The 19,677-nt window shown below is 37.5% G+C and overlaps 1 protein-coding gene across 1 annotated transcript; it reads left to right on the forward strand.

The window, feature by feature from the left end:
• Nucleotides 1–5,277: 5,277 nt before the first annotated feature.
• Nucleotides 5,278–6,645, forward strand: LOC122031945 (cytokinin riboside 5'-monophosphate phosphoribohydrolase LOG1-like). The gene is made up of 6 exons (XM_042591179.1): nucleotides 5,278–5,581; nucleotides 5,653–5,750; nucleotides 5,837–5,867; nucleotides 5,932–6,034; nucleotides 6,108–6,178; nucleotides 6,261–6,645. Exons 1-6 carry the CDS (start codon nucleotides 5,465–5,467, stop codon nucleotides 6,501–6,503), a joined length of 663 nt encoding a protein of 220 aa, XP_042447113.1. The 5' UTR covers nucleotides 5,278–5,464; the 3' UTR covers nucleotides 6,504–6,645.
• The last annotated feature ends 13,032 nt before the right edge of the window (nucleotides 6,646–19,677 follow it).

The following is a 19,677-nucleotide window of genomic DNA, read 5'->3' on the forward strand; positions in this document are numbered from 1 at the left end:
AGTGTTCTTAATTAAGCTATAAGTCGAGAAAGGGTTGAGTTTATTTTTGCAGGGCAATTCACCCCTCCCTTCTTGTCGGCCACCAAGGGACCAACAAATGATATCAGAGAAAGGATGCTTTAGAAGGATTAACTGCCTACTGAAGCAAAGAAACCAATTGCCGGACCAAGCATCGTTCCACCAAAATTCGAGGGAGACTTCGCACACTAGAAACGCCGAATGGGGGTATTTCTAAAACTAACTTTGAGATTCATTTAATAATCAAGTATGGCTTTGTAGCTCCTACGAATTAAAACAGAGAGGAGAAGGAAGAGAGTCTTTGGACGAAGAAAGAACAAAATGATTCCATAGCAAATAACCGAGTGGAATATCACTTGATGAGCGTTCTGGTGCCTCAAGAAGTCAGCCGCATCAGGAGCTACTCGTCGGCCAAAGAACTTTGGGAAAAATTCTTGGAACTCCACAAAGGCACATCTGAAGCCAAGCTCATAAGACGAGACATACTTCGAAACAAACTGACGAATATTCGTCTTAAAAAAGGTGAGAAGGTAGCCGATCTACACGCGAAGGTCAAAGAACTAATCACCAGACTCGAAAACCTCGGTGAAACGGTAACCAATCGGGACTCGATACGCTATGCACTCAATGTCTTCCCAGGACTCCAGAGTGGATCTCGATAATCGACGCCTACTACATCTCAAAGGACCTGGAGGTAAGTACCCTAGAGGAACTTTTTTCTACTCTAAAATTACATGAAACCAGATGCGCAGGTAGAACAAAAGAATTAAGCCAGATTATGACATTAAATGCAACCAAGAAGGATGAACCCGAGTCAAACTCAAAAGAAGATCAAGAAGCTTACATGGTAAGGAATTTCAGAAAATTCTTTAGATCTAACAAATTTAAAGAAATGCAGAACAGGAAAAATGCAAGAAATAGAAGAAGGGTTTGATGCTACCAGTGTCAAAAGGAAAGACATTTAAAAGAGGACTGCCCAGAACTCAAAAAGAAAAAAAGGCAAGATGCCCAAGCAAAACAAACACAAGACTCTAACTACTACTTGGGATGACAACTCGTCATCAGAATTAGAAATAAAAGAATATGTCGGACTAACACTGATAGCAAGCCATAAAGAGCAAAGCACCTCAGAAGCCAGCATCGATGAAGGGGGAGCGACTTCAGATAAATGCAGCGAAGCAGGGGGAGAGTCAGGTTTCAAGTCTGATATGATAAGTGAAGTATGTCTTTTACCTCTTGATCAATTCTATTTTGGTATTAAGTCTATGACAAAATCTATGTACAAGTTAAAAAATAAAAATGATAAATTAAAAAAATGAAAACTTAGAAATAAAAAGAATTTTAGTATAATCATGTCTAATAGAAGATTTTGAAAATGTAAAATTTAAAAATGTCAAATTAAAAGAAGAAATAGAAAACTTAAAAAATTCTGCATATTCAAATGTTTCTGTTTTTAGAAACTATAGAGGATTAAACTGATATTATAGATTTCACAAAGATCAGATCAGAAAAGTAACAAAATCTTATATCCCTAGAAAATACCTGATTAACCCTATATGAAGGAACCTATATTAGGTTCCAAAAACTTATTTAAATTAAAAAGTGAAATTAGACTTAGGGCTTTCAGGTAGAAAATTAAATATTTGAATTCATTAAAAGGCTTTGTCTAGAAGTGGTTGATGATCCAATAACCAAGAAGGCCTAGTGTCTCGCCACAACCTAGAAGCTAATTTCTCAATTGAATATTTAATTGACAAACTGATAAACATGAAATAGTTAATTAAATTAAATGCTTTCAATATTTGTCAAAGATTTAACATTTGCTAAAAATTTTAAAAAATTACAAACTTCACTTAATAACTTTTTCAAATTTCATTTAGAAATTTGTCTTTAATTGCAAACTTCATTTAAATTGTTTTTGTTAAAACTTATTTTTTTTAATCGGTTTAACTTAAATTTTTTTAGGTTATTTTATAGGTTACACAAAAATTCTATCTTTAAACTTAGAAAAAAATTTCTGCTTGAAATTTTTTTGCACAAAAATTAGAATTACCCTTAGACCTGTTGTGATACCCTAATTATTTAATGTGATCAAAGGGGGAGAAAGGACTATTAAGTCTAGGGGGAGGTATTATCCATATTTAAAATTGTAAAATCCTTTTTGCACTTATTTGTAAACTTATTTATTTTTACATTATATTTGTTTACCCTAGCTTAACTTGGATTGCTCACATTAAAAAGGGGGAGATTGTTAGAACCCCAAGGTTATTTTAATGTGATCAAACAAGTTAACTTAGGTCCTGTTTGGTTTAATCCCTGTGTCTAGGTGTGCAGGAGCTTAGGAGCACAGGAAGTCGAGCGGAAGACGGGGTTAGCGAGAAAGACAACACGGGAGAGAGTCACCGGGCTCAGTGTGTCCGAGGGACGAGGTGCCGTGGAAGAGTACACCGGTGAACGAGAAGAATGTACGCGATGTTCGAGGGACGAGAAGTCGAGGAGGAAGGCTGCTCGAGGAGAAGACAGGAAATTGAGTTCGGGTGAGCCATATTCCGGATGGTCGAGATCACCCAAGCGAGCGGAACCGGAGTGGAAGACTCGGACCGAGGCGAACAAAATCGGAGCAGAGGGCCCGAATCGAAAAAGTCAACTATGTTGACTTTTGTGGGTCTGGGCAGCTGGAGCCATTCCGAGCTTCCAGAACTCAACTTTTATCAGAATCGACGTGTACGTTGATCGACGCATCGAGGATAAATTATATCCCACTCCAGGCGCTCGGAATCCTTCCAGGCGTCCGGAACAGTACTATAAATATAGCTCTGATTTCAGTAGTTCAGACAACAACTTGTAATTCATTTCTTTCTGTTCTACTTTCATTTGTGAGCTGTTAAAGTTGTAAGAGGTTATTCCGTCCGAAAGAGATCGTCATAAAGTGCATTTCATTTTCTTTGGATCAGCAATCTTCTGATTGCAAACCCAGTAATTCTCCTTGTGTCTCTGTCTTTTTAATTAGTCTCTTAATTGTTAATTATAAGTGTTCTTAATTAAGGTATAAGTCGAGAAAGCGTTGAATTTATTTTTACAGGATAATTCATCCCTCCACTCTTACCGGTCACCAAAGGACCAACACTTACCACCAACCAAATCTCGATGAGCCAAACCGATCCAAAGTAGCCAGCCTTGGTACAAGCACATGAAATTCTAGTGCATTAACTAGTCCCACCAAACACTAAATCTTCATTAACTATATAATCATAATAGACGATCGAGATGATCAGATCAATTTGGGGAAGGAACAAGAGAAAAGAAGCTGGGAAAGCAGGTGATAATTAAAGACCTCATTACACAATGGCCATGGATCTTCCCCAAGTCCCTCTCCAATTTCCTTCTGCCGTTTCCACAACGCAATCAATCCAAACTGATCAATCTATTGGAAAAAGAAGAGGATTGACTATTAATTACCCACTCACAGATCCATCTGCATGCGTAATGGTGGCTCACTGTAAAAGTTGTGCACGTCAAAGATACACGTCGACGTCTATCTGCATGGATCATGCACGGTGGGTGAATCCTGGCCACTCGTTGCAGGTGCCCGTCTCCGTCTTATTTTAGGGTTACGTAAATACAAATAAATCCTCTAAAAATCCACTTCGCGTCAAATCCAATTAAATACGCCTAGCCGCCACACGCTCCCGCTCACGTGCCAGCAATCCGGCGCGCTATCTATTTATTACGCGATGTTACCCCTCGGGCGAAAACGTCAAATTGACGGTCGGATCGTTATCAATGAACCCGATACGATGCGCCAGAGCAATCATGACGCGTCACGCGTCACGAGATGGGGACGGAGATCGTAACGGGGAACGCGGTTTACTGTCCGTAGCAGCGTTACGCGTACGGATGTAACGGTTGAAAATTACGGCAGGCACGACGGCGGCGGCGGTAGCCGGTTTAATAGAATTTGTCGAAAATAATTAACATATTTTATCTCTTTTTAAATTTAATTTAATTATTTAAAAATTTAAAATAACATCTTTATTTTTTTGAAATCATGGGCATCTCTGTTTTTATGACATCTCTTACATGTTAAATTTAAATTTTAAAATTTAAAAATAATTTAAAATTTAAAAATAATCGTGATAACAACCATGAAGTCGTAATAGTTATAAATATTATAAAATTACTATATCAATAATATTGAACAAAATAAATTTAAATTTTAATAATTACGATTTCATAATTATTGGAATGTGATGCTAAATGAACTGATCGAATGGTAATAGTTATAAAATTGTAATTATTATAATATAAAATGTTAAATTTATGTTATAGTAATTATAAATTTGTAATTGTGATAATATTATTTTAACATGTTAAATATGTATCTTAACAATTAACAATTTGTACTTAGGCGTCCCGATCGGATCCGGTCCGGCCAAGCTTTGGTTGCAACGTACGATGGCGCAGGGGAGGTGACAGAGGCCGAAATGGCAAGGCCGAAGGCGCATGCAGGCGTGCGCCACGCGTCGTACCGACACCTTCCGTAATGATAGCTCGTCCCATCGACGGCCAGTATCCTGACGTCACTCCCTCCGGAATGCGTATGCAATCAACCGTACCGACCCTTCCGTGCTACTAGCTTCTCATAACCCGAAGCTTAATCTCTATTAATCACAATTAAGTCTCATCTTTGAGACATTAATTCGAACAGATGGAGGATCTTCCAGAGGAGCCTGGAAACCGAGGGAGAATCCCACCATGATTCGGTCTTCCGCAAGAAGTAAGGAAGATCTGCAATGACCAGACGGCACTCGTCTCGCCTCCGCCATTAAAATTGCTCGCGACCAGGATTCGATATCATGCAGGCAGCGGCACAGTCACAGAGGCACCCATTCCACGCCTCCATCCAATCTCTCTGCGACAATGAGGCAAATGAATGATTCCTCATTGCCCTCTTAATCTTCCTCTCCCCTCTAATTCCAGTAATCATCCAGTCTTCCCTCCCCCTCTCTCTACGACTCGACCTCTCTCTCTATGCTTCCTCTGCTCTGTTTCAAGGCCTCTCTGCCGCGTAGTACGAGAGTTAATGGCAGCAGAGGAAAGAGAGGCATAAACAGGAGAAATTCGTAGGCGTGTAGAGGTCGAACAGTGTGTTGTGCGAGTTTCCAAGGGATGCTGATGGTCTACACGTGTGGGCGACCTAGAAGATCATGATCGCCTTGTGCGCTCCTCTGTTTTCTTTTTGGCTTTTCGAAGGGGCGGAAAGTACGCGAGAGGGTGACATTGCATTTACGTAGCAGGAAGCAACACCTCTTCTTCTTCCGTAGTGATAAAATCAGATTAAATGAGCATCGTCGATCGAGTCGTGTGCTATATATACGCAGCTTGTTCGCCGTCTCATCCAAGGCACTGCGAGAAGTAGCAGCGGCGGCGGCAGAATAAGAACAAGATGGAAGAGGTAACGGTGGCGGAATCGAGGTTCAAGAGAGTGTGTGTCTTCTGCGGCAGCAGCCCGGGAAAGCGGAGCTCGTACCAGCACGCCGCCGTCGAGCTCGGCAAGGAACTGGTGATTCGATATCTATTCAATCAGTTCACCATGCAATTAGTTCCGTCTTTGATGCGTTTTTCTCCGATCAGGTAGCGAGGAAGGTGGATCTGGTGTACGGCGGAGGCAGTGTGGGCCTCATGGGGTTGGTCGCCGAAGCTGTTCACTCCGGCGGCGGCCATGTCATCGGGTCAGCAAGCACACAGCAGTGTTCTTCAATTCCCTTCGGTTTGAATCCTTAATCGCTTCCCTAAAATTCGTTCCTTTCTCGTCCAGGATCATTCCGCGGACCCTGATGCGCAAAGAGGTAGTCTCAAAATCGAATCTTGCTTCCATTCCTGCATGGTTTCAATGTCTGTTTTTGTGGATAGTTGACCGGAGAGCAGAGGTTCGGGGAGGTGATGTCGGTGGCGAGCATGCACCAGCGCAAGGCCGAAATGGCCCGTCACTCTGACGCCTTCATCGCACTCCCTGGTCGGCCAATTCCCTTCCCCTGCCAATAATTGACTTCTGACCTCATCATCACCTTCTTATTTCCAATCTCCAGGCGGCTACGGAACGCTCGAGGAGCTGCTCGAGACCATCTCCTTCGCTCAGCTCGGCATCCACCGGAAGCCCGTATTCTCTCTCTCCATTTCCCCCACCTTGAATTACTTCTCTGAAGCTCAATTACATGCTCAATGTTAAATCTTGATCGAAGGTTGGCTTGCTCAACGTGGACGGCTACTACGACTCTCTGCTCGCCTTTATCGACAAGGCCGTGGAGGACGGCTTCATCCAGCCTTTCCAGCGCCACCTCTTCGTTTCCGCCCCCAATGCCAAAGATCTCGTCCGAGAGCTCGAGCAATTCGCCCCCGTCGACGACGCCGTGGTTTCCGAGCTCAGCTGGCAGCAGGAGCAAGTGGGACTCAACTCCACTCTCCAAGCTGAGATCGCCCGGTAGCAACCGTAGAATGTGTTCCGTTACTCCGATCATGTTTTGTCGAGGGGGAAACAGAATCAAGCGTTCCCTCCCGTCATGAATCCCTTCTTGTTCCCAGCTTTTGCCATGGAAAATACAGTCAATTCGCACGTTCTTGCTAGTACTTTAATGCCTGTCACCATATGTTTGATAAAATGCCGCTGTGGGATTGTAGGCGACGGCGAACCTGGGACGAAGCCATGGCTTCTGATTCATGTCCTGTCGCTGTTTCCCACAATCCATTTACGTTTAAAACTGAATCCCTAGCTAATTAATTTACAGACAGTCAGTTGGCGATTAAATGCACTGTAATTAAAGAAGCCTGATCCCTGCGTGTGCGTTCTTTCCCTCCCCTGCCGGATCTATAGATTGTCATCTAGGCTCCTTAATGGCGGAGCGTTAGTTCCCAGAAGTGGTGAGGCATGGTCGGAGACTCGAGGGTGGGGATCTCTGCCGGGGCTGGGAGGGACGGGCTTGTAGTTGGGGATGAAGCGCCATCTGTTTCGTCTAGTGTTCATTGGTTGGATAATGAATTTATTAATGAATTATAGATATAATTAATTTTATAAATTTAAATAGGCAATTTTTTGTTATGCTATAATGTTATAGTAAAAATGATACAAAATAAGACTAAAAATACATAATTAAAAATATGAATAAAAAATTAAAAGAAGGTATTATTATTATTATTATTATTATTATTATTATTATTATTATTAAAGGATCAGATCCCATCTCTTTTTTATAATTAACATAATTATCTTTAAATATATTATTATTTTCTATAAATTTTGAATTGGTCGATCAATTATATGAGCTGAATAAATATGGTAATAGTTACAAAATCAACATTTATACTACGAAATCAGCATTGTTATAAATGTTGTAAGGGTTACTATAGTTATAGTTAATAGTTTCGATGTTGTTACTATGTAAATATTCTTAAATAAGATAAATTTGAATTGTAACATTTATGAAATTATAATTGTCATAATATGAATATTAAGGGGGCGTTTGGTTTAAGGGAATAGGAGTGGGGAGTGGGGAATGGAAATCATTGATTGTCATTGTTAATGTTTGGATTATAGGAATAGGAATACAAATAAGAGAATAAATCTTTGAAATTGGGTAATAACTCATTCCTATATACCTCTCCTTCAATAAGTCATTACCCTATTTTCATCAATCAAAATATTCCCTTATTCCAAAAATATCCTTGACCTAAAATTAAAATTTTCTCCCTCAATATCAAATATCAAAATTTATTTATTTATTTTTTTCTTTCATATCACTTCTCTCTCCTTGTTCTCTCTCATCATATTTTCTCTCTCATCATTTTATCACACACTTTCTTTCTCCTTAATCTCTCCTATCACACTCTCTTTCCTCTTTTTTTTTTCTCATTACATTTTTTCTCTTCTCAATCTCTTCCATCGCACTCTCTTCCTTCTTTTTTTCTCATCATACTTTTTCTTTCATCATACTTTCTCTCTCCTCAATCTCTCCCATCACACTCTCTTTTCTCTTTTTTTCTCATCATACTTTCGCTCTCATCATATTTTCTCTCTCCTCAATCTCTCTTGTCACACTCCCTCCTTTTTTTTCCTCAACACACTTTCTCTCTCATTATACTTTCTCCCTTATCATACTTTCTCTCTCCTCAATCTCTCCCATCACACTTTCTCTCTCATCATACTTTCTCTCACACCATACTTTCTCTCTCCTCAATCTCTCTCATCACACTCTCTCTCCTCATTTTTCTCATTAAATTTTATCTCTCTTCATCCTCTCCCATCATACTTTCTCTCACATCGTATTTTCTTTCTCTCTCCACAATCTCTCTTGTCACACTCTCTTTCCTCATTTTTTCTCATTACATTTTCTCTCTTTTCATCTTCTCCCATCATATTTTCTCTCACATCATATTTTCTCTCTCATCTTTTCTCATCACGCTCTCTCCTATCAGTCTCTCTTTTCTCATTTTCTCTCATCACACTTTCTCTCTCTTCATTCTTTCTCATCACACTTTCTCTCTCATCATACTTTTTCTCTCATCATTCTCTATCATCATATTTTTTTTCTCTCACATTCATCTTTCTCTCACATTCATCTTTCTCTCACATTTAATTTTTTCTCTTATTTTCCTTTAAGGGTAAAAAAGGAAATTTTGATTTATTCCGATAGAAAATATGCAACTAACCAAACATTGTTTTTAAGAGTGATATTCATGCTCATACACATTCTCATTCCACAATACAATGATTCTCATTCTAATTCCTATTCCTAGGAAAGAACCAAACATCCCCTAAATAATTGAATCAAATCTGTATTATAGTAAATTATATTATTATTAGACTTTTTTATTTATTAGCTATTAAACATAGATTAGTCTTTTTCTTGGTATTTAACATAATTATATAAACATCTTATTGTGTAACTTTTTATTAAGTTTGATGTTCATAATAAAGCAAACTCTAATTTTCTCTCTTTTGATTTCTACATAATATTAGAGTTTTCATTTTTCATATTTTGATAGTTTGATTGAAAAAAAATATGTGACCACTGCAGTAGTAAAAATGACCACCGCAATAACAATATTAATTGCAATGACCTCAACAACTACCATTGCTACATCATGAAAACCTTGATCCATATATGTTTGAGCATTTTCAATAATTCCTTGTTTCATAACCCTTTTATCTAGGGTTGTCATCGTCTAATATTTTAGGTATATCTTTATTCCTGTGGGTTTTAGACTTTAGTGTCTTCTATCGTATCTCACTTAATTTATCATATTTTGTTTCTTTTTTCTTCTGTTCATCTATATATATTATGACTACTAATAGTACTCTTATATCATTAGTAGATGCTGGTTCAATTGTTATGTCTTATTTATCTCTTATTAATATTTATTATATTTTGAGTTTTACATCTAGTCTCTTTTTCTTCATCCAATGGTTATGTTTAGGACCCGCAATCTCAAAGGCTAATTGGGATAGGTTGTAAGCAAGAAGGATTCTATGTTTTAGATCAACTCAAAGTACCAGATGTTGTACCTTCGAGTGTGGATTTATCATCTTTTCGTTTGAGTCGTTCATCTTCTGATTTTTATTTATGGTTTCTCATTTTGATCATATTTCAGTGTTTCATTTGTAGTTTTAGTTTTTACAAGAGTATTATGACCTTTAAAAAGTTATGATATTTCTGATTATAGTGGTTATAAATGTTGGGATGTATACTATAAGCCTAGCTTTTGTATAAATATCTGTTTTGAAATATTTTGAAATGAGAATCACTTTGGTCAATTGTTTGCATTTTATATTTATATATATGTTAATGCAATTGCCCATTTAATTTATATTGTAGATAACATGGTGTGTGATGCCACACAGAAGATCATGTTATCGGTTCCTTATAAATTATAAATAGTAGCTCACAACCAAGATGGATTGAGACAAACCATTGGAACGGTTATAGTGTAATTTGGTATTAGTCTGGCTTGATTATAAAATTACACTAGTACACTATGTGTGTATTGAACAGGAACGTTTGAGGTTGTTTGATTTGTACTAACTACATAAAAGAACAGAACCTCTGTTATTATGGATGTGTGTCCTCTTAATCCCTATATAATAACAAGCACGTATACTTAGTATTTATTTCTTTAACTTATCAATGGGTGAGATTTATTCGTTAAATCAATAGGCCCGATGAGTTGAGAAATAGTACTGTTTATATGGTGTGTTGTTGATTGTAAAAGGAATCTGTATCCTAATTATTTAGGTTGATGATGTCCCTTTGAGGAGCTCATAAGGATTATCATGTAAACCTTGCAGGTGGACTTAGTCCGACATGATAATAAAGTTGAGTGGTACTACTCTTGGAATCATATGTTAATTAATTGAGTTGTCAGTAACTCATTTAATTAACGGACATACGATATCATAAACATGGGGAGATTAACGCACTCATGATAAGAAGGAGCCCATATTGTAATATGGGATTAGTGCGGTAGTTCAATAATAACCCTTTAGTGGTATGAGTTATTATTGATGGACTTGAGTTGGGTGTTCGGGTCAAACACAGGAAGCCCAAGCCCATTAGGAGGCCTAAACAAATTCCTCCTCTAGGCCCCTGTTGTAGCCTCTATATAAAGCCTCACATCCACCCCAACAGAATTCGGTTATAAAAAGGGAGATTTTTCTAAACAAAGTTCTGTTATTTTTCTTTCTTTGTAGCCGACGGCAAGGGATATAAAAAGGGGAGGTGGCGCCCCCTAAATATAAGTTTTCCACAACTCTCTTGCTTAGGGTCGGCGGCACAAGGTTCTCCTTCTCTCTTGCTTAGGGTTGGCGGCACAAGGTTCTCCTTCTCCACCTTAAGGTCGGCGGCACAAGGTTCTCCTTCTCCACCTTAGGGCCGACGACACAAATCTCTTCTAACTCCACCTTAGGGTCGGTGGCTTGGAGGAGAGGAAGAAGAGGAGAGGGCGCCCATCCTAGAGCCTCCTTTTAGTGGTCAGCGGTTTGGAAACAAAGAAGAGAAGAAAGGTGGTTTTTGTCTTGGTAGATCGTCACTCACACGACGTCCAAGAAGAGGAGAGGAATACAGCTGAAGATCAAGAGGTCTTTAGCTACAAAGGAAAGGTACAACTAGTTCTTTGATTCCGCTGCGTAATTAGTTTAGTTTTCTTTGTATCAATTTTGAATATCAACACAGGAAGCCAACGATCTTGTACTTCAATCAAGGTGTGCTTTGATCCGTCAAGAACTTGCTTGATTGATCAAACACATGTCTGATCGAACATGCAGGTTGTTAGGAAAAGTTCTGTACTTGTACAATTTTTGTACAGGGAATAGAGCAGAATTCCAGCACCTTCAAGTGATATCAGAGCATGTTTTCTGGTTCTGTGTGATTGGTTTTCAGTTAAATGATGCACTGCTCGTATATAAGTTTAGGCAGGATAATAGTAGGATGTGCTAGAAAGATTAACTCTGTGGTTGCAGGCATCCTAGGTCCAACTATTATGACTTTTTGTGTTTGTGTATGATTTGAACCCTCGGGCATGTCGAGGTTGTTTTGTGTGCATGATTGTAATAATTAAATACGGTCGGTTGCGTATTATTTTTTTACATTCTGTTCGATCTAGATTACATGTAAATTTCTTTGTGGAATATAGGATCGATAAATGTAAATTTTTATTTTTTTGTGGCATCTTGTATCCTTACTATGTGTGGTGCTATTTTGAGGACCAGAGGCGCGGTGAACAAGGAAGCAAGATAGACGTGACGACTTGATCCATTGGTGCTATATGCTGTTTTTATGTGTTGTGATGCTATGTGCTGTGATGTTGTGTGCTGTGATGTGTGTGCATGCTAAAATTCCTCGATTTAAATAACTAAGTAGGAGAGAGATTATTTAAATAAATTCCACGGTCTCCATTATTAGTTTGTAAGTGCTGCATTCAAACTTGCGCGTTGGCTTTAAGTGTCTTCCTCCATATCAGATGAGTTTGTTTGCGGATCACTAGATCAAACTTCCTCTATGGATGATTATAGGAAATTATTTAGGTATGTGTGATCTTTTTCATCTGAAGGGGCACAACCCTAATTAATGGACTAAGTATCAAGTAATGATATATACTTAGGCGCATTTAATAGTATCCTCCCCATCGGAGTCACTGCTATTATTTGTGTGACCGAAGATGAACCAACCATTAATTTTATTTGTTATAAAGTTAGGTTGACAAGATAGTAAAATTAATGGATAAAACCTCCTCTTACAAATGTTTGAATTAGTATACGTCTACACTGTCGTGACATATAAAATTTACGGTGTTTTGAGGTGTTGGTGAATTTAAATTATATTGTTTGAGAAATCGATATTATTTTAAATTCTAAAGTTTTGACCAAATATTTTGTGATTCTCAGTATTTCAAAATAGTTTTCAATCCTCTTGCTGTTATTTTTTTTTTAAAAATAAACTTACTGGTCCAAATTATATTGATTGGAAATGAAACTTGGATATTGTCTTAACTGCTGAAGAATACAAGTTCGTACTTCTTAAGGTCTGTCCTAGCGTGCCTGATAAGGATTCTAGTGAAAAGGAGATAGAGAGACATAGGAAATGGGTCAAGGCAGATGAGATGATGCGGTATTACATTTTGGCTTCTATGTCAAATGTTCTGCAATATCAACATCAGGCCCTACCCACTGCCTATGACATAATGCTCAATCTCAAGGAACTCTTGGACATAAGAATCGGGCTGCCAGGCAGGAGGCCATGAGAAACTTAATGATGACCACCATGACTGAGGGGACACCCGTAAGAGATCATATACTCAAGATGATGGCTCATTTGAATGAGATGGAAGTCCTTGGAGCTGAAATCGATGGGGAAACCCAAGTTGATATCATTCTTCAAACGTTGACCAAGAGTTTTTGAGCAGTTCTGCCTAAACTACAACATGAACAAAAGGGTTTATTCATTGATGGAACTTCTGATAGAACTCCAAGTGGCAGAAGGGCTATTTCATCAAAGTTCTCAAGTTCACATTGTTGAAAACGTTTTTGCCTCTAAGCTGAAAGGCGGAAAGAAGAAGAAGAAATAAGTTGGTTCGGCAAAGAAAGTGATCCGACCCCAAGGGACTGGGCTGCAGGCAGGTGTGAAGAAGCCAAAAGGCAAGTGCTTCACATGCAAGTAGTTTGGACATTGGAAGGTAGACTGTCCTTGTAGAAAAAAGAATAATAAAGGTATATCTTATTCATTAGTTGTTGATGTTAGAGTGTATACTAAAAGCCTAACTTTTTGTAAATATTTATTTTTGAAATAAAGAATCACATTGGTCAAATGTCTACATTTATATACTAAGTGTAGTTGTTCAATTAATTTATATTATAAATAACATGGTGTGTGGTGTCACATACAGAAAATCATGTTATCAATTCCTTATAAATTATAAACAGAAGCTCACGACTAAGATGGAAAGAAACAAACCATTGGAATAGTCGTAGTGAAAATTGGTATTAGTTTATCTTAACTATAAAATTACACTAGTACACTCTGAGTGTATTGAGTAGGACCATTTAAGATAAGTTCTTTTTATACTGACTGCATAAAAGAACAAGACCTTTGTTATTATGGAAGTATGTGCTCTTAATCATGATATAATAACAAACACATATACTCAATATTCATTTCTTTAATTTATCAAAGAGTGCAATTTAGTTCAATAAATCAATAGACCAGATAAGTTGGGAAATGGTATTATTTATATGGTGTGTTGTTGATTATAGAATGAAACTGTGTCCTAGTAATCTAGGTTGATGATGTCCCCAAGAGGAGCTCATAAGGATTGTCATGTAAACCCTGCAGGTGGACTTAGTCCGACATGACGATGAGGTTGAGTGGTACTACTCTTGGAACTAGATATTAATTAAGTGAGTTGTCAGTAACTCATTTAATTAGTGGACATTCTATATCTTAAACACAGGGAGATTAACACACTCATGAAAAGAAGGAGCCCATATAGTAATATGAGATTGGTGCGGTAGTTCAATAATAACTCTTTAGTGGTATGAGTTATTATTGATGAACTCGAGTTGGGTGTTCGGGGCGAACACGGGAAGCTCAAGTTCATCAGGAGACAAAAACCAATTCCTCCTCTCGGTCTCTGTCGTAGCCTCTTATTTATAAAGTGTTATACCCACCCATATCCACCTTCTTACCCACCTTAAGGTGGTCGGCCAAGCCTAGCTTGGAGACCAAGCTAGGGCCGACCAAACCAAGGTGAGTTGGTGGCTAGCCCTAGCTTGAACCCAAGCTTACATGGTAGGCCACAATAAATTAAAAGGATTTTATTTTTTAAAATCTTTCTTATGTGGAAGCCATGGTTTTAAAAGAGAGTTTAAAATTTAAATATTTCCTTTTATAGTTTTCTACAAAAGATTAAGAGAAAGGTTTGATATCTTTCCTTATTTGTAGTTAAAAGGAAGATTTTAATTTTTGATAAAACTTTCTTTTTTTATAACCATTCTCATGATTTAAAAGATAGTTTTAAAATTTAAATCTTTCCTTTTATAGTTTCTACAAAAGATTTAGAGAAAAGATTTGATATCTTTCCTTATTTGTAGATTGGAAGATTTTAATTTTGAGAAAACTTTCCTTATTATAAATCATCCACATGTTTTAATAGAGAGATTTTAATTTATAAAAATTTCCTTTTATGACCAACCATGAAAGGAATTTTTAAAAGAGAAATTTTTATTTAAAAGTTTCCGGAAACAAATTAGGAAGTTTTAATTTTGTGTTTAAAACTTTCCTTCCTTGGAGGATTAGATATGGCCGACCACATTAATAGAGAAAAGGATTTTTAATTAGTTAAATTTTCCTTTTCAATGGCAAGGAAAATAAGGAAGGTTTTATTAAAACTTTCCTTATTTGCCAAGACCAAGGAATATAAAAGAGAGGGTAGAGGTGTCTCACCTCACAACAAGAACATACATCTAGTATTCCTCTCTTCTCTTCCTTGTGGTGGTCGGTCCTCATCTTCTTCCTCTCCTCCTTTTCTTCTTCATTGGTGGCCGCCGACATCAACTCTCAAGGAGCTTGTTGGTGGTAGGATTTTGCTTGGAGAAGAAGTAGAGAAAGGAGCCTTTGTTTCTAGCATCCCTTGAAGCTTGGTGGTGGTGGCCGAACCTCATCTTCTCTTGGAGTTCTTGTGGTGGCCGAAACTTGTTTGGAGAAGAAGGAAGCTTGGGTGGATTCTCGTCTCGGTAGATCATCGCCCACATGATGTTTGAGATAAGAAGAGGAATACGACAGAAGATCGTGAGGTCTATAAGCTATAAAAGGTATAACTAGTTATTAGTTTTCGCATCATAACTAGTTCATCCTTTTATTTAGATCTTGAAATACCAAACACAAGAGGCTAATGAATCTAGGTTATCGAATTTATGTTTTTGATTTTGTGTTTCTTTTATTTTTCGAACTTGTGATTCGATTGTTCTTTTTGGTTAAACCTAGGGTTACTATAAGGAAATTAAATATTAAATTTCATTGAAAGACTTTGTCTAGAAAGTGGTGGATGCTCCTATACCCAAGAAGGCCTAGTGCCTCGCCATGTTTAACCTGGAAGTCGATCTCTGAAATTAATATTTAATTGAATTTGTAACATGGGTGGATTTGGATCAATAATGTTAAGCATCGTTTGCGATCCAAGTCTAAATCAGTAAGAACAGATAAGTTGAATTTGGAATCAATAATGTTAAGTTCTGTTTGCGATTCCAAATTTAATTTCTAAAGAATGCAATAGGTTGTTAGAAAAGGTTCAGGACTTGTATAAACTTTTTGTACAGGGGAACCGGTACGATATTCCGAGAAGCAACCAACAAGTGGTATCAGAGCTAGGTTTTGCCTCTGTGCGTTTGGTTTTCAGTTTAATTATGCACATGTCATACATAATTTAGGCAAGATAATAGTAGGATATGCTAACTCTGTGGTTACAGACTCCAACTATTATGGCTTATAGTGATTATGTGTGATTGAACCCTTAGACATGTCAAGGGCATTTTATGTGTGTGCATGATTCTATGTATTAAATACAGCAGGAGTTGTATTAGTTTTAGGATTTTATATTTTTATTTCGATATAGATTACATGTACATTCCTTCGTGGAATATAGGATCGATAAATGTAAAATTCTATTTTTGTCGCGGATCGTATCCTTGTGAGGCGTGGTACTATTTGTGGACCAGAGGCGCAGCGGAAAAAGAAGCAAGATATATGCAGTGACTAGATCTGATTGCGGTGGCTAAAGATGGCAGCAGCTAGGGTTGACAACACACGGAGGATAATGATGGAAAAGGTCATAATAATTAGAAAATTATTTTTCCATATTTATTGCTTTATTTTCTGTGATGTGTGTGTGCATGGTTAAAATTCCTCACCTTAAAAAACTAAGTGGGAGAGGGATTAGTAAATAAATTTCACGGTCTCCATTACTAGTTTATAAGTGATGCAACAAACTTGCATGTTGGTTCTGAGTACCTCCCTCCACAACGGATGAGTTTGTTTGCGGATCACTAGATCAAACTTCCTTTATGGATGATTATAGGAAATTATTTAGGAGCGTGTGATCTTCTCCAACTGAAGGGGCACAATCCTATTTAATGAACTAAGTATCAAGTAATGGTATACACTTAGATACATTTAATAGTATCCTTCCCAGCGGAGTCACTGCTATTATTTTTGTGACCAAAGGGATACCAACTATTAATTTTATTTGTCATAAAGTTAGGATGATAAGATAATAAAATTAATGGGTAAAACCTCCTCTTACAAATGCTGAATTTGTATACGTCCACACTAACGTGGCATGCAAAATTCACGGTGTTTTGAGGTGTTGGTAAATTTAAATAATATTATTTGAGGAATCAATATTATTCTAAATTTAGAGTCTTGACCAAAAGTTTATTTTGTGATTCTTAGGATGACTTTCAACCCACTGGATATTATACTGAAAGAGAACAAACTTACTGGTCCTAATTACATAGATTGGAAAAGAAACCTGGGCATTGTCCTAACTGCTGAAGGCTATAAGTTTATACTATTATAGGTCTGCCCTAATGTTTCTAATAGTGATTCTAGTGAAGAGGAGATTGAGTATCATAAGAAATGGGTCAAGGTAGATGAGATGACGCTGAGTTACATTTGACTTTTATATCAAATGTGCTGCAACATCACCATCAGACCATGCCTACTGGCCATGACATGATGTACAATCTCAAGGAACTCTTCAAACACTAGAATAAGGCTGACAGGCAAGACTGTATGATCTCTAAGTACTAGACTAAAAGCAGGAATGAAGAAGCCGAAAGGCAAGTGCTTCATTTGCAAGCAACTGGACATTTGTAGGCAGACTGTCCTCGTAGGAAGAGAACAATATAGGTATATCTTATTCTCTAGTAGTTGGAACATGTTTAGTGGTGTTATCTACCGGTACCTGGCATATAGATATGATAACCACTGATCATGTCTGCAAATCATTGCAGGGGTTCTAGGAAACCCGATAACTACACGAAGGAGAAATCACTGTTTATATGGGCAATGCTACAGAAGTAGCAGATGTTGCAATGGGAGATGTTTATAGGAATAAAATATTGGTTTTAAGAAATTGTCTTTACATACCAAGTTTTAGAAAGAATTAGATTTCAGTTTCTAAACAATACAAGGATGGATATTTTGTCTATTTATGATATCAAAGGTGTTATCAAGATAAATAGGGAAGTTATCTGTTCTGGTACGTTCGTTGGCAATTTGTATACTCTAAATCCAATAACTCCCATGATGCAACAAATGAAAATTAATAACACATCTTCTAAATCTAATAAGAGATAGGAACCTTCGAAAATGAACCAAACATATCTTTGGCATCTAAGACTTAGTCATATTAACTTGAGTAGGATTCAAAGGACTCTTGGGTTCATTAGTATTGGAAAACTTTCAACTTGCGAATCTTTCTTTGAAGGAAAAATGACCAAAAGACATTTTAACGCCAAGGGGTATAGAGCCAATGATGTGTTAGAACTGCTTCATTCTAATTTGTGTGGTCCTATGTCTATCCAGGCAAGAGGTGGTTTCGAATATTTTGTCTCTTTTATAGATGACTATTCGAGATATGGATACATTTACGTGATGCACCGTAAGTTTGAATGCTTTGATAAGTTCAAAGAGTATAAGGCTGATGTGGAGAAATGTCATGGTAAATGTATCAAGATACTACGGTCTGATCGTGGTGGCGAATATCTCTTTGAAGAATTTAGGATTTACTTATCTGAGGTTGGGATTCAATCCCAATTGTCTGCACCTGGTACACCCCAACAGAACGATGTGGCAGAACGAAGGAATATGCCTCTTATAAAAATGGTTAGATCGATGATGAGTTATTCGGAATTACCAAATTTATTTTGGGGATATGCTCTGGAAACACCAGTGTACATTCTGAATATGGTATCTTCTAAATCAGTACCCTCTACTCCCATGGAATTGTGGAATGGGTGTAAGCCTACTCTGAGGCATATTCGGATATGGGATAGTCCAGCACATGTGCTGAAGGGAGATATTGACAAGTTGGAATCACGTACAGAAGTTTGTCTGTTTGTAGGATATCCTAAGGGAAAGAAAGGTGGTATGTTTTATAATCCTAAAAATCAGAAGATCATTGATAGCACCAATGCTTGATTTTTAGAGGAATATTATGTAATAAACCATAAGCCCATGAGTGAGATTTTTCTAGAAGAAATGTGAGAGGGCACGCCTACTTTAGTACCAACAGTGCAAGATGAAATATCACAAGAAACCACAACACGTATCACAAATGATACACAACAACAGACAGTGCCACGTCGTAGTGGGAGGGTTATTAGGCAACCTAAAAGATTCATGTTTTTGGGAGAGTCATCGGGCTTAATCCCTGATGAACATGAACCTGATCCCCGGACATATGACGAAGCACTCCAAGATAAAGATGCAGTATCTTGGCAAAGAGCGATGAATTCTAAAATATAATCTATGTATTCTAATAAGGTCTGGGAACTTGTAGAACCACCAAATGGTGTAAAAGCCGTTGGATGTAAGTGAATCTACAAAAGGAAAAGAGGGGTAGATGGGAAGGTGGAAACCTTCAAAGCAAGGCTTATTGCGAAGGGGTATACTCAGAAAGAGAGAATCGATTATGAGGAAACTTTTTCGCCGGTGGTCATGCTTAAGTCTATCCAGATACTCTTATCTATTGTCGCTCATATGGATTATGAGGTTTGGCAAATGGATGTCAAGACAGCTTTCCTTAACAGAAGTCTTGAAGAGAACATTCATATGAAGCAACCAGAGGGGTTCATAGCAAAGGGCAAAGAGCATCTAGTTTGTAAGCTCAATCAGTCGATTTATGGACTGAAGCAAGTTTCAAGATCTTGGAACATCTAGTTTAATGAAGTAATCTAGTCGTATGGATTTATTCAGTGTTCGGATGAGTCTTGTATATACAAGAAGTATGATGGAAACGTGGTCGTATTTCTTGTACTATACGTAGATGAAATTTTTGATAGTTGGAAACAATATCATAGTATTATCGGAAGTAAGGGTATAGTTGTCCAAGCAA

Source organism: Zingiber officinale, chromosome 11A (assembly GCF_018446385.1).
Source record: "Zingiber officinale cultivar Zhangliang chromosome 11A, Zo_v1.1, whole genome shotgun sequence".
Taxonomy (NCBI): Eukaryota; Viridiplantae; Streptophyta; class Magnoliopsida; order Zingiberales; family Zingiberaceae; genus Zingiber; species Zingiber officinale.